Source organism: Pantherophis guttatus, chromosome 3 (assembly GCF_059756535.1).
Source record: "Pantherophis guttatus breed Tessera chromosome 3, ASM5975653v1, whole genome shotgun sequence".
NCBI lineage: Eukaryota > Metazoa > Chordata > Lepidosauria > Squamata > Colubridae > Pantherophis > Pantherophis guttatus.
Window position 1 is genome coordinate 154,051,083 of NC_142065.1, and position 16,357 is coordinate 154,067,439.

Sequence of the window (16,357 nt, forward strand, 5' to 3'; positions counted from 1 at the left end):
GCTTAACTATATGAACCTAGAGAATGCTTACTATTTTTGTCTAAGGTTTAAGTACTTTGATATCAATTACAAAAAAACCCAAATAAACAAACAAAAGGTATTTTAAAGATGTAGAAAGATTTAAATAAGGTCAGGCAATAAACATGAGCATGAATCACATACACATTTAACAACAAAACATGAATCAAAAATTCTTGAGAATAGATTAGATAATCAGACATACTTTTAAAGGACAACCTTTAAACCTGAGTTCTAAAGTAGTGTATTTCTGAAACAACATTCAGAAAGTCAGCACTTATAAGCAGATGTGCTGAACTGGAAAATAAAAGAACAAATCCATTTCTTTTAACCTTTCTTCCTCCTCGTTTAAAGGGCAACTATGTAGAAACATACACCTTCTAAAAGAGATATAATACAAAATGAATCAACAGAGCAGCGCTCACCAACTGGTGGTCTGTGGACCACTGGTGGTCTGCGAGAAAATTTTGGTGGTCTGCAGAAAAATTATTTGCATTTTTTATATTGCACTAAATCAGGGGTCCTCAAATTACAGCCCCTAGGACAGATACGTGCAATGAACGTTTGTGTTGCTGCAGAGTCTCCCCCTTAGGGATCTTTTTGTGTGGGTAGAGGGGGGGGGGAGAAATTCTGACTTGGGGTCTGCTTCAGCCTCCTGGTGTGGGGCTTTGGGCAAAGGCTGGAGGGAAGAGTTGCTGGTGGCGAAGAGCCAGAGGGCCTTGTTCCAGTGGCCTGGAACTGGCTGACCATCTCAGCCCGCTGAGCTCCAGGCACCTGTACCTGGCCTTGCACTCCTGCAGGTCTTCCCTCTGCTTGGAAAGCCTATGCTTGTAGTCCTCGGTGAGGTGCTTCTACTGAGCCTACTTCTCAGTCAGATCCAATTTGAACTGAGCCAGCTCTTTTGCCAACTCTTTCTCATGGCGGCTGCTTAGCTCCAACAACTGCTTCCTGTTGGAGCCCTAAAGAGCCCAGGCAAGCAGCTGAGGAGTGGCTGGGAGGGGAGGGGAGGGGCGAGTAGAGGCTGGTGAGGCGCATCTCGATGTGAGTGACAGTTGGCTACGCCCACCCAGTCACATGACCACCTAGCCACACCCACCCAGCCAGTCATTAGGCAGATCATATTAGTGGTCTGAAGGATTTAAAATTATGAGTTTAGTGGTCCCTGAGGTCTGAAAGGTTGGTGACCCCTGTTCTATAAGATCCTATTGTTTTTATCAAAATGACAAAAGCAGGGTCACATATGCAGCTTCCATCTCTTTTGCATATTTGTGCAATATTGCAATACACATTCAAAAAGGTTTGGGATTGGCTTGGGTAAACTCTCCCTCCTGCACTTCCTGAAGATGCAGCTGCTAAAGTCTCTGCATTATAGGTTCAAACATTTCCCGAGTATGTATCTTTTTCTTCAGGAGAAATTACAGCGTTGTGAATTTGTAGTGTTGTTATCACTATTTGTCCAGCTAGATGGCTGACTGCAGTCAGACCTAGTTATTACTTGGATGGCAGCCCAGGAAATACCAGTCCTAGAGGCATCCCAGAAAAAGGCAATAGTAAATCACCTCCATAAGGTTGATGTCACCATGAGTTAATTTTCAAACTGAAGCAAGACTATACTATGTCTGTCAATATTATTGTATGCGTGCTTTTATCAATATTTGTTCATGTTTTTGTTCTATTTTATGCTGCTTTATTTTTTACGCTCCACATTATTTTTTTCAACAATTTAGAAAGAATTTAAAATAAATAATTCTGATGGGAATCAAAGTGAATGCTGGCCCCATGAATCAATCTAAGATTGTCAAAAACTAGCTGGTTCTCAATATTCTTAATGCACAACTAAATTTCTGTAGAGATTCTCAGTCATCCAGGTCACTTCTGGGAAGAGAAGCAAAACGTCTTAAAAACAAAACAAAACCAGAAAGTCCAGAAGCCTCTTGAAAAAAACACCTTTGGGTCAATATTCTTAGGTTGACAAACAAACCATACATTACCAAAACTTTGCTTGTCTTGACGAAGTTTATGTTGTATCTCACACAGAGATTTAGGAAAGAAAAACCCATCTCTCAGCTAGATTCAATTTAAAAACAAACAGCTGAATATCACCTGCACGGGGGTGACAGTCAAGCCCACATCTCCAGATTATTTTTCACACCTTTTTCATATTAATTTTAAACATAAACAGCATACAATGCAATTTGATCTGTAGAATCATGGCCTATCAGCCATTTGTAACAGAAATAATCCCACATCCACAGTTTTTTGGGAATATATAACCCTAATGGGCATGGAATTGCTTCTCTACAGTACCTTTAGTGTCTAGCTACTGATATATACCAGGCTGCTAATACCAAAATCTGTTGAAAGATTCAGGAAAAAAAACACTTGTTTTGTGGGGAGATAGTTTGGTGTAGTAGTTAAGATGATGGCCTGGAAACCGGATGATAGTAAGTTCTGTTCTCTATTAGGCACAGAAGACAGATGACTGGCTCAGATTTTAAGATCTTGGGGTTTTTCAGAGAAGAGAAAATAGTGTTTTTTCAGAAAGAGGTCTACAAGATCTCAGGTTTATACAAAACAAAAACAGAACATTAAGACTTGACTCTCAATTGCAAAATGCATTAATTCGTACCTAAAGAAAGCAAATACATAACTAAGTACAGTAGTTAATAATTTTATGAACACATACTAAGGAATTTGAAAGTTTGTTTATTCATTCATTCACTCATATATACATTCATCAAATTTTAAATATTGCCTATCTCATTCACAGATTTACTCTTGCCTTTAAACTGGTGTACACTTTAAAAAGTTTCATCATTCCTCAATTAGAAGATCAGTAATAACAATAGAAAACTGTTTTTCTTTTGTTCTAAAATCCCTGTCAATAAATATATTCTGAAATATTATATTTTAACCATTTTATGAGATATAGGAAATTTTGCTGTCAACTGATTTGACAGCGCACATCAGAACAGCATATATAATACACAGATCAAACCAATCAATATCAGAAAACATAATCCTTTTTCTTTAATAATATTTTCCTCCAAAGACATAGTTAAACATGACAAATATATGCAAAATTATTCTAAATGCAATACCAAATAACCATCATTTGTCATTAAAATTCAAGGAATTTAATAATGTTTTAAGAACTGTTAACAATAGTTTGTTAATAAAATTTATACTACCGTGTTTCCCCCAAAATAAGATCCTGTGTTATATTTTTTTTCCACCTAAAAAAGATTTCCTGAAGGCCTCTGCAGCCAGTAACAGAGCTCCGGATCGATCTGGAGCTCTGTTATCAGCTAGATGCCTTCAGGAAAGCCTTGCTAGCTACAGAAGAAATGGGCCGAGGTATGTGAGGCCTGGCTGCAACTATCCGAAGGTAAGTAGTAGGGCAGCTCCACCCTCCCATCCCCACCCTAGCTTAATTTTTACCTGTGCACCCTGGAGTGGGTGGGGTCTTAATTAGGGCTTATTTTGGGGGTAGGGCTTATATTGGGCACACATATAAAAATCAAGCTAAGACGTACTTTTTGAGTAGGTTGTATTTTCGGGGAAACACGATAATATAGAAAAGTTCACTATTTAGTACCTTTTTGGAAGTTATTTATTCCTTTATTATTGCAAAGCAGCAGTAAAAATTGTAACCCCAGATAAATTAAATACATTTCTTTTAGTCATATAGTATAATATTTATGATATTTTAAGAACATGTAGTTCCTAGTACTAACTAACAAGATAACAAGCTAAGATATAAATTGGAGAGATATCAATAGTAACTAAAATTCTTTTACAAAATTCTTTTTTGGCTGTTAGTTGGCAACTAGTACTTGTTCTGACCTAGGCTTCTTGAGTCATTAAAACACACAAGTAGTCCCAAAAGCCTGTTTTATTGCAACAGCTGTGAATTCTGTTCATTCACAGATGAGTCCCAATTAGTTATAAAGAGTCCTTCAGGAGAAGTCCTTCGGGATAATCACCCACCTTTATCTCCCTTGACCCGCTGCCAAAGACCTAATTGGCAAAGCCACAAGGAGTCCAGAATCAAACAGAGCTTCAGGCTTTAAGCGGAACAGAATGAACAAACACTGCTTCCTGCAAAGGCCCATGTGCCTTTGCTCCTCTTTTAAGTCTTATGGGAAGGGGCCAATCATCTCCCAGCCCTACTCCCAAGTTGTCCCTTTTGTTTTAGCTGTTCTTGCCTTTTGGCAGCTCTGGGCATGCGTGCACTGGGAACAGGCTCCCCCTGTTCCTCTGCCTTGCTGAGGTCTGACTCTGGAGGGTCCGGAGGCAGCACGTATCTCCCAGATGGCCCTTTCTCTGCCTCCGACACAAAGCCCTCGTCCGACCCTTCCCCAGACTCCAGGACTGGCCCATGGTCCTCCCCAGCCTCCTCACTGTCCGACTCTGCCGCCATCCGCAGGCTGCTGGCAGAGCACAACACTACTATGGTGAGAGATTGATAAAAATGGGTAGGTTTTATGTTGAGAAAAGAAGACTGAGAGAAGATGTAACAGCAAATCTTCAAAAAACTCAAATAATAACACAGCCAGTTCAATACCTTTTCTCATCACAAAATAATAATCTTCACTTACAGAAAAGCAGATCCTGGTGGTTGAATATAAAGGAAAACTTGCTAACATTGCAAGCAATTAGGCAAAGGGAAATAAAATACCCAGAGGGCAATCCTTCATCAGGTATATTCAAGAAAAGACTGGAGAATTGTAATTGTTTTAACTTGGTTTCCTGTGTGGGACAAGATTTTGGATTTGATGTTCTTAATTAATAACTTCTTAAATTCTTGATTATTCTACTTTTACGAAACATACTGATAGATTTAAATCTCTACGTTAAAATGTAAAGCCATTAGTAAAATATTACATTCCAGCCAATCAAAATCATAGTTACATCAAAGCTGTTAAAAAGTATGGTATGAATTAATACAAATAACTAAATCTGGAATCATAATAGCTGCATCTCTATAAACAAATATCAGGAGATTGTGAGTTCTATTTCTGCCTTAGGCATGAAAACTGGCCAGTTAACTTTAGGCAAGTCATTCTCTCAGCCCAATTCACCTACCAGGGCTGTTGTTGTGTAGAAAATAGGAGAAAGAAGTATTAGGTATGTTCACCACCTTGAGTTATTTATAGAAAATAATTAAAGCAGAAAAATAAATAAACATGTCAGAATGCTATATCTCTGTTTTACAGCAAAATGTAGCTCAGTATTAATCCAAACATTATTTTCAATGCATTTTGGCAGCGATAGAAGAAATTTTAGTAGCTTAAATGCCAAATTGAACAAAATGTTCAAATGCCATCAAGAACTTCTATTTTGAAAAAAAATACTCAGGCAATTAAGATCTTATATATTAGTCCTATAAAAGTATTCAGCTTGGATACAGTATTAATATTCTCTAAAGTTTGTCTCATAATACTTCATTTCATAGTTCTGAAATAGTAGCCTACAAAGCCTATGATCCAAAGGTGATCCTTCACTACCTCAATTACGAATAAGGACTCTTTTTCTTACATTTAGGATGTTCCAATCAGGTTCCCTGATTATTTCCTATTTGCACTTCTTTCTATTTTATCAAAGGTTTCCAAAGATCCGTTTTATTTGCCTATTTTGTTAGGCAACAGATGTAACTGGAAGACAAGATTGGCATCTATGGGGAGCATCACGGAGATGCAAATAATAAACAAGTCCAAAGAACAAATCTTGTGGATGTTTTTCAGGACTGGTAAAGTAGAAGTCTCCCATATTATTGATATTGCTATGGCCTGTAACATCTGGTCCATGTGAGGAGCAAGAGCTCTTCCCTGCCATGCATTTGTCACGAAAACGAACACTTGTACAATACTGTTCAGTTAGGAACTCTAATTTCTTTCCACAGATTCCCCCCCCCCCCCCCGTTACTTATACATTTGAAACCAAGGGTGTCCTTTTGGCTTGCCTGGGCTACATTGAGTGAAGAGAAATTGTCTTCATATAAAATATACAATATAATTAATGCATATAAATAACAAACTTTCTTTAAAAGTTTACAATCTTGTGGGGCAGCATTAGTAGTTGACTAGGACTGCATGTGGTGGGCCATGGGTTGGACATGCCTTTTTAAACTAATTTCAAAATCTGTGGTAATATGTTAGTCATAACCTTATAGTTATTATATTAAATGTGTAAAGATAGTAATAAATTCCAATAAAAAAAAGAAGCAATTTGAGGAACTTGCTCAAATGTATGGAACAAATGTATGGTAAACTGAACAGAAATTCCTATTGTTTTTGTCTAATAATCTAGTTGTATTGTAATCTGTATTCCTCTGCATAAATACTAGGAAGAGTAAGTAAAACTTTGGCATCACAGAAACTTTCATCCAAGAATATTTCAGCTTCGGTTGTATCAACAACCTTGAAAAAAATTGTCTACTTCAAGCAGAAATCTTGATTAGCCATCAAAGTAAGTCAAACAGATGGACTCCTGTTCTTATCTTTCTGTGCAGTGCTGGATAACTTTGTTTTTAGAATATAAAAAAGAAATCTGCCAGTGGCTTTACAAATATCACGTGTTTCAAAAGGCAAATAACAACTAAATCACTTTTAACAAAATATGCATTCTTAACAGAAATTTCTAATGTTCTCAATAAATCTTTCCTAGAAACATGCTGCCAAGCCATCTTCCAAGTAAATCTCTTATTTTGGAACTGGGCTAAAATTTTGTAAAAAAAAAAAATCTATTTGCATAATCAATAACTGGAGGCTTAGTTAAACATCTTTCTCTTGCAAGCACCCTTAATTCCTGCACAGTTAGCAGAGAAAGCTAGGAATCACTCAAAAAATTCTTGTTACAATTTATTTATTTATTTATTTATTATCAGATTTATATACCACCATTCTCCCAGAGGACTCAGGGTGGTGCACAGCCAAAGTAAAAACATAAATACAAACATTAAAATACAGTTAAAAAGATATATATGCGTTTGGCCCCATAATTTAAAAACAATACAAACCTATTAAAAACATTTAAAAATGTGTTAAGCCAGCCTGGCTTGCTGAAAAAGAAAGGTCTTCAGGGCACGGCGGAAGGCACCGAGGTCTTGGATTCTTCGTATCTCTGGGGGCAGGTGCCCCCACAGAAAAGGCCACAGGAAATAAAACAAATACAGAACGGGCAAATCCCATACTACCCTAAGCACCACAATTTTGCACAAATTGCTTATGTTTAGAGGGTAAAGGATATGGCTTAACTCCTAGTGCCTTCTGGTAGAGACTACTGTAAATCTTCTGACCCTTCACAAACTTCTTTCTAAAGTGAAAAGAACCAAGAACTCATAGGAGAAACTCATCAGGAGTCCCACAAACTTTTTCCCCTTAACACCCAAAGAGTTTTGGCAGCCAGAAGCTTCTGGGCAAGCATAAAAAGTATTATTATTAAAAATCCTCTTTCTAAGTTCAAGGACTGAGGTCTAGATCTGAAACTGACTCTGGGGTTGAGCATTTGATGCTGCAGAAGAGTGGAGGAAGCAGGGGCTACGAGGGACACCTGCATACTGAACAAACTGGAGGCTTTTCAGTCTCTCGGGGCAGATGGGACAACCATCCTACCCATGAAACCCCCCCACCCCACCCCAAGCACCCCTAAGCAGCTCAGATGCAGCTGTCCAAAGGCCCAGAGAGTCCCAACGATTCGGGTCCTGGCCTCCAGGCAGACACAAGGACATTTCTCGCCTTGGTGGGTGGAAGGGAAAAAGCAGCAGCTCCTCGCCCCACTCAAGTTGGTCTGTGCCCACGGTCGACCCTCCCCCCTCCTCCCCCAGGTATCCCTTGACGACCACTCCCCCACGCCTTCTCCTTCCCTTTCCGTTCATGTTGCTTCCGGTCGGTACCTGTTATGCCTCTGTGAGGCCGAGGCTTTGGTGTAATAAGCCGCCCTCCGTTGGGTGCTGCGCGGTACCGGGTGCAGAGGGATTTGATCCGCCATCTTTCTTCCCAACCCACCCCCCCCTCTCTCGCTCTCTCTCACTCACTCACTCTTCCCCCCCGCCTTCAGCCGGAGGGATTGGGTCGTCATCGTCGACGCGCCTGACGTCACGGGGACACGTAATACGCCGGTGACGCAGTCGAGACTCGAGGCGGGCCGAAGCGACGAGAGAGGAGAAAACGGGAAGAAAGGAAGGAGAGGCGAGGGGGCGGGGGCAGAGGAGGAAAGTGGGCGGAGTAGCCTGACCAATCCAGCTTGAGAGGGACGCTCGCGCTTGCTTCCCGAGCCCGGGTCGGTGGTGGGCTCGTGCGAGCGCGTGAGGCGGGCGCGCGGTCTTCGAGGACCAGCGGGGAAGGTGTGGGAGCAGCGAAGTAGTGCAAAGTCTCCACGGAGGAGGCCTGGCTCTACCTGCCATGTTTCTGAGCAATAGTGGCAACATATTATGGGGAGAAGGGGGGCTCAAAAACTATTTTCTCAGGTTGTTTACTGGAGTTATTTTTGCGTGATATATACAACTGGCCGTATTTTCATCGTAGTTTGTTAGCCGCCAAGGAAGTTGGTAGTATGCATGTATGTATGGTTTTTGATTTTTTTTTGAAATGAATCATAAACTTTCCAGTGGGAATTGGACAATTTACACTGCACTCGTGCGCGCGTTTGGTAGAAAGTTAGTTGATAAACGGACAGCACGCTTCAGTTTGTGGTATGAGATTTTTGGAGGTTGTAATCTTCCCCTCCTCCCCCCAACCTCATCAAATGCTTAATAACCTCAACAAGCTTTGTATGATCGGGATGTGACATGATTTCCATTACGATGTATGTGATCGTCAGTATAATTTGTATTGTGTAGATTTCTTAGGAAAAAAAATAATACGCAGACTTTTCCCGAACCACTAAACAAGCTGCGTATTCCGAGATGCTTTTGCATAAATGTTTCATCTCACCCGATCTTATTGAAGTTATTTTATAATTGCACTAGTAAGTCATCTGAGAGAAAATTATGAGAGGAGGCATTCAGCTCTTCTCACTCTCCAGGACCCTCTATCAGTGATTTTTGGGCAATCACTGATAAATTAAATTAAATTTGGAACAGTAAGATGGGGAGAAGTTTCAGTTTATGAATCAAAGCAAAAAATGTGTGTGTGTGTGTGGTGTTGGTGAGGGAACACATACTTCGTTTGCTTACTTTAGTGCCAGGATAAACAAAGTGACAGTAAGGCAAAGTGCTACAGCTAATATAACAAGATGGTGAGGTATGAGGGTGAGATATTAAGAAAGATAAACTATACCTAGAGTTTTATTTTTATATAGAATCAATTTAAGATGCCATCTGTTTCTTTCAGTGACTTGATAGCAAATTCAGTCAATTTCATTAAAATTTATATCCAAGGAAATAGATTTCAACTTGTACACAGTGGGAAATGTATGTATTTTGCTACTTTTTTTGTTTTTACTCTTCACAAAAACGAACATTGGAAGATTGCCCTGAGATGATCTGCTTTTGAGTGAATGTTACTTTTCTTGCAAATCATTTATACCAAATTGCAGGATTCCAAAGATTATTTGTGCTGTTTTTCCTTTCCATGTTTCCCACCCAACACTATTTTTATCGTGGAACTAAAGAGTATTTGAAATACGTCTCATAAATTCTAGATTAGTAATACAAAAGTCCAATATAATTGTATGGCATTCTTAATGAGCCAAAGATGGGTCTTCCCAGCTGAGTTTCTATCTTCTATTATAACAATAATCAAGAGATTATTACTAATACACTTCACTTTCCATTATAGTAAATTGTTTCCTACAAGTGCTGTGCCTTATCTTGCTGGAATCTTGGTGCACACAACTCATAGGTATCTCCCAATGTTCTGGTTGTGCAAAAACAGAGTTCTTTGTTCCCCTTCTCTACTATCATGAACTGATTTGGCTTAAGGCACATCATGTATTCTCCTGTGGTATTTTCTGTGGATTAATTCTTCAGTGTAATCAAGGCAAGCTCCTCTAAGATTACTTATTTGAGCTAAGTTTATGGACCATTTTTAAAAGTGGTCCTAAGAACAGTAATATTTACCATCTAATAAGCTCTCAGTTGTTTTCCCCTAAATTTCCCCTCAAGCAAATACAAGAAGCCAAAACCTTGACGCAAACTTTTGGTTCCACTATGCTGAACAAAGTTTTTCTCAGTTAATAAATGCTCAAGTTGTTTTTTTCCCTGAATTTCAACCCAATCAAATGCTACATAACCAGAACAAATGTGATAGCAGTATTCTCTTATTTCACTCCTTTCTGTTCACTGCAGTTTCCAAGGTGATTTAGTTTCTAAGTCTTTTGCTGAAATTTCCTCTGATCAGCTTTCTTCACATAATCTTTGAGGTTGGTTCTGCTGCTTGTTCGAAACTCCCACATTATAACCCAATTCACTTCAGCCACCATCTCTGGCTTCTGGATCCTTTTTGCAGCAGTTGTGCACCATATATCTAGAACAAATTGGATATTGCATTTTTTTTCTTAGTAGGCTGTAGCGCTTATATTTGACCAACTCTGCCTAAAAGCAACTGGTACACTCTCCATCCCTCCCTCTTTGTGTCTTGTTTTAAATTCAGAGTGCATCACTTAAACCCCCCCACAAAAAAACCCCCGAGAGGTATTATCCCAAAACTAAGGAGTGCTCTGTTACCTGGTTACAAGCTTTTACTCATGAAATATCAATCACTTTGCATTGGTATGATCAACCGAAGATTGGTTCTTCATCGTAACACATAAACCTACCTCAAGTTTAACTTTATCTCAACTGTAACTAGGTTGGAGGTTTTTTGCAACTTCATAAAATGAATTTGCCAGTGTTGTCTTGGGAGTGCTTTGTCACTGTTACAATTTGTCCTACATTTTGGGGATTATTTAGTACTCTCCTATTCAAATATTTTCCATGCCAATCCCTTTGAAGGACAAGTCAATATGCTAGTTTTTTTGCTGAAATGAAGGTCGTTTTCCCTTGAGTCCCTTGCATCCTTTTTTGGGGGGAGGGGGGAACAAAGATCATTCCCTAAATGTTTGTAAGGCCAGGACAGATACTGTTAAATCACATTAATAAAATATAATCCAAGCCTTTGGAAGCCATATCAGATTCTAGGATCCAGATTGTACAAGTCTCCTCTCATATTGTTTTTTGTGAATATAGCATTCCCATAAATCTTAAAGGGAGATATTATTTATATAATTCAGTGCAATTTATTTGTACTCCTCTTTCTGTTGCTTATTTCTCTCAGTTCTCATATTCATAATCTAGATCAGGGCTGTCAAACTCGCATCGTCACGTATCACGACTCCCCCCCCCTTTGCTAAATTGGGGGTGGGCATGACTAGCGCAACGCATCTGGCCTGTGGGCCGCAAGTTTGACAGCCCTAATCTAGATTATGGAGGAGATAACCATGAGTAGATAACTCATCAGAATTCCCATCATTGTATTTTGATTGTAATTTAGCAAGAGACTTCTCTTCCTGGATAATATACAAGCTAGTCTAAGCATTTCAAGCTGTTCGTTCAACCAGCCTCTAAGCTGAAAAGTCACAAAGCAAAAGTATAAAACTTCTGCACTTGCAAAAGACTCATCTTAAGACACCTTCCAATTAATATTTTCTAGGTTTCAATTATGACTGCCTTATCAAGCTCACTGGGAAGAGAAGACACAACAATTATTTATAATAACTTTGTTGGCTATAATTTCCACTTCTCCCTGAAAGTTGGATGGATGTTTCCAGAAGCTTTGTGTTAAACACAAGTGCTTACACTTGACCTTGCGCTTCATCTGCTCTTGCAGCACAGCGGTGCCTCTTTCATCCTGTGAAAGACAGGTGCAATTTGTAGCCACACAAATTATACAGTCCTTGCTATTAACATTCTTTTATCTTGTAAATTACTTACATTGATTACACTGATGAAGGGTCTATGAAATGTTGCTAACGGAAGTCTATGATTTGGCTGTAATATATAATTCTTAAATTAAGACAAGACTGGAAAGAATTGACATCTTGCGGTAGCAGATGCAAAACTCAGATCTCGGCCACATGCAGTCATTAAGACACCCTATGTTACAGTGTGCAAGTATATCTTTGCTAGGCCCTGGTGTCCTGGCGAACTTCCAATTCAGGTAATTACTCTGTCTACCTAATCTCCCCTGTAGTTTCAATTGGATAAGTTATGGTGTTTTCTTTTGCCTCCTGCTTCAGATTGTTTAGCTAGTGTGCCTGGGGTGGAGAGCAAGATACCACATTCCATTGCAGAATTAGCTGTGCTTCATTCTAAAAAAACAACAACAAACAAAAAAACAGTTGCATCCTTGGAATGGATAAAGAGTGCCTATGCAAGGGAAGACTTGCTATAGATCTTCTTTAGTAGTGCTGAATGCCGTTCTCCAATAGACATCTAAGTTCACGCTGACTAGGAAAGGGAGGTCAACTGACTTCTTCTCCCAGTCCTATTATTTTGTTAAATCTTAGGCCAATTAAATTCCAATTTCAGACCCAGGATAAGAACAAAAGAGAGAGTAGTACACCGGTTGGAAGCACATTTTCCTCTGATTCATCCAGATCAACTCTCATTGATTGAAATCATCTTACTTTTCTGATCCAAAGTTGTTCCCTTCCCTACTTCCCAACAAAAAATAAAAAATAGGAATAATGCACTTTAAAGGAAATCAGTTATCTCATATTTTACTTGCAATTTTCTATGGTATAGCATAGAAATTCATTTTAGTGAAACTTACAGTGTTTAGAACAGGGGTGTCAAACTCGATTTCATTGAGGGCCACATCAGGATTGTGTTTGACCTGGGGGGGGCGGGGTGTGTGTGGCCAGGGTGAGCATGGCCAGTTTGATGTCACTCGTGTCAGGAGTGTCTGTGGTGATCTGAGCGCTCTGCCAGTGAAAACATGCTCCCGAGCTTCATTCTGTTGTGAAGGTCTCCTGCTGCCCTCTGCCAGTGAAAATGGAACTCGGGGGGGGGGCTGCACGTGGCCCTCCTGAGCTCCATTTTCACTGGAAAAGGGTGGCAGGAGGCCATCATGGCTGAAAATGGAGCCTGGGAGGGCTGCATGTGGCTGCAGGCTGGTCCTTTGTTATTTTTAGGGTGACCCTGTGGGCTGGATCTAAGCACCCCACGGACCGAATCTGGCCCCCTGGCCTTGAGTTTGACACCCCTGGTTTAGAGTGTTGGACTAGAGCATGGGTGTCAAACTCACATCACGTCACATGATGTATCACGACTTTTACCCTTCCCCCCAAACCGGGGGTGGCCAGCGTGTGATGCATCTGGCGTGTGGGCCACATGTTTGACACCTCTGGACTAGAATTATGCCCATGCTTAAATTGCCATTAAGTTGTGAAGCTCACTAAATGACTCAATCAGCTGTTCTGTCTTAGCTTCATCTATGTCACAGGTTGTAAATAAACTGCAATACAGAAAGGGATCATTTATATTTTATTGATATTCTGAGGAAAAAAATTAAGCATAAATTCTTTTTAATAAAAGAAATCTGTTCTATGATGTGTAAAGATAGGTAGAGTCCCAAAGGCATGGCTTTTACTATAGATAGAAAATGATTCCTGTTATTCCATGTTCTAGTAATTCAGATAGCTTTTGCATAGGCTATTGATCTAAAGTTGATTTGAAATTCTGCAGTTTAGTTGCTGTAGGTTGGAAAAAAGACACCTATACTTAAATCTTAGTATGTCATTCAATTATAGTAAGCGCTGAGTATCACAAATACGAAAGAAGTAAATAGATAGAAAGGTACTTGCACTTTTGATTTCAGTTGCAAAATTTGCCATGCAACTGGATGTACTGTTTATACATTGGACTATCAACAGCACTGATAGTCTAGGCATCACTGAATAATGCGCTATAAGATTTTTAGATGAAAGATCTTTATTTGCCTATATAATAAAGAGTTTCCCCACCATATCAAAACTGTATAAGACAAAGATCTTAACTGCATTTTATATCACAAATAGTATATATTGTGGCATTTTTATCAGCAAGTATGTGTTGTGGCACATCTCAGTTTTGAAGAGGCATTTCCTTCCTCTGGGAGATAAGTGGTTGACATCTTCTAGAAGGAACTTACTATTATTAAATTTAATAATATTTAATGGCTTAATATTTAATCAATTATGTTTAATACTATTACATAATATTATTACTATTATAAGAGCCGAGGTGGTGCAGTGGTTAGAGTGCAGCACTGCAGGCTACTTCAACTGACTGCTTGCTGCAGTTCAGCAGTTCAATTCTCATGGGCTCAAGGTTGACTCCGCCTTCCATCCTTCCGAGGTCGGTAAAATGAGAACCCAGATTGTTGGGGGCAATATGCTGACTCTGTAAACAACTTAGAGAGGGCTGTAAAAGCACTATGAAGCGGTATTTAAGTCTAAGTGCTATTGCTATTACTTTGCATATTAAAATATCTAAGCTTTTTGAAAACTGTACTGATAATAAATTTCTGCCAAAATAATGGTGGGTGGAAAAGAAAGAAGTACGTCAGAATTTCAATCCTTATATATTATTACCTCATCTCCAGTCCAGTGGAATAAATATAGTAGTCATGAATAGTCAAAGGATACATTTACCTCTGGTTGAAATGCATACCTATACATTTCAAATGCTTATTTCATTTTCTGCTGCTTGGTTTGGTGTGAATCTTCCTGATTATCTTCATTGTCGGTGGATTTTTCCAATGAAACGGGTCAAGAGTTGCAGATTGACTTAATGATTAAGCACCATCAAGTGATGTTGTTGGCTCTTAGCAACCACAAAGACAGATTCTCTTCAAGATGTCTTTTTTTTTAAACTTGTTAGTTATAATTAATACCAAACATTGATATAAGCTAAAAAGTATCCACCTAAATAGTGCAATGCTGAATTTCTACTGCCATACTTTTGTTCATTGGTTGTCAGAGAGATACTGTTGATGTATTCATGTAAAGGTAAAATTACCATGCTAAGCTTGTACTTTTACAGCTGTTTGGAACCTAAAGTTTTAAAATTATACTATGTGACAGCTTCTTAATTTCCATAACTATGGGTATTTTTCAGCATTTTAAAATAAGTTTAATTTATTAACATTTAATAATAATTATAAGGCAAGCTTCTTGAAAAAATAATATGGAATATTTATTTTTATGAATACAGTCCAAGTTTGGTTTTTTCCCTCAGTCTGCAAAACTAAAAATGCTACCAATTGAATTCGATGGGACAGTCTTTTTTAAAAAATTAAGTTTATAAAATTGGGGTGTCTTGTACCTCAGATGTACAGGATTGCACTATCTGCAATTTTCTATACGATAGAATTCATTATTAAACATTTGTGTTTATTTAACCTGTAGTAACTTTTATGGGATGTTTGGATAAAGATTTTGCTTTTTAGTATTATTAGCTGAATAAGCAAACACATTAACAAAACTTCCTCTCTGGTATTATTTTTAATACCAAAAGTCTTGGTATGCAGTCTCAGAAATATTTTATGAGACTAGACATGTTTACTTACTCCATATGTTTTCTCTTTCTCAGATATGGATCTGGTAATAGAGTTACATTCTGAGATTATTATTTCCTGGATGCAATATCATAAATGAAAGCTTTGCTTCTCAATCATCAGTTGTCTTGATAGAAATAGCTCATATCCATCACATCTACCAGTACAAAAACTGTGAGTCTCTACTGCTTCTCCCTGTCTGTCTGTCTATTATCCTAAAAACAAAAATGGAATATAAAATAATCTAGGGATGGCTCATTAATAACTGTAGAAATCTTTTTAAAGTCTTCCAATATGTCTTTTCAATATTTATACAATGCGTGTATGTATGTCTATCTGTATTCAAATATACTGGAAATAAAAATGGATTGTTTGCATTATGATTTCAATGCAATCTTTATTTATGTATTTACATCCTGCCTTTATTTCTACAAATATTCAAAGTGGCAAACATATCCAATACATCTTCTTCTCTGAAAATGCGTTCATGATTATATGAAGGAGAGGGAGAGAGATCCCTTCTTGCTTGAATTTTCTTTGGGAATTTTGGCATTATTTTCAGAAGTGACATAGCAGTTCCTTCTTCCTAGGGTTGAGAGAGAGTGTGTCTGGCCCCAAATCACCCAGCTGGCTTTTTATCTAAGGCCAGATTTATGAGCATTCATCCTCTCTAGGTTTCTACTTGATGTCTTAACCACAATACCAAACTGGTTCTATCAAAATTATTTTTCTCTGTATGCATAATGAGATATAAATTTATTCCGTTTTGTTTGATGGGATCTACTTCTAGAACATGGAAGGTTTGAATCATATAGGTC

General features: G+C 38.5%; 1 protein-coding gene across 4 annotated transcripts in view; it reads right to left on the minus strand.

Annotated features, from left to right (window-relative positions):
* The window catches only part of ATP9B (ATPase phospholipid transporting 9B), a 158,922-nt gene extending 148,910 nt beyond the window's left edge, over positions 1-10,012 (minus strand). For 2 of the 4 annotated variants that reach the window (XM_087890377.1, XM_087890376.1), the window contains exon 1: positions 8,061-10,012. In XM_087890377.1, the coding sequence (XP_087746503.1) occupies positions 8,061-8,449 (389 nt within the window). In that variant the 5' untranslated portion in view covers positions 8,450-10,012. Of the gene's footprint in view, positions 1-7,915 lie in introns of all 4 variants that reach the window. The other 2 variants (XM_060682069.2, XM_060682068.2) reach the window with 1 other exon arrangement.
* Positions 10,013-16,357: the final 6,345 nt, after the last annotated feature.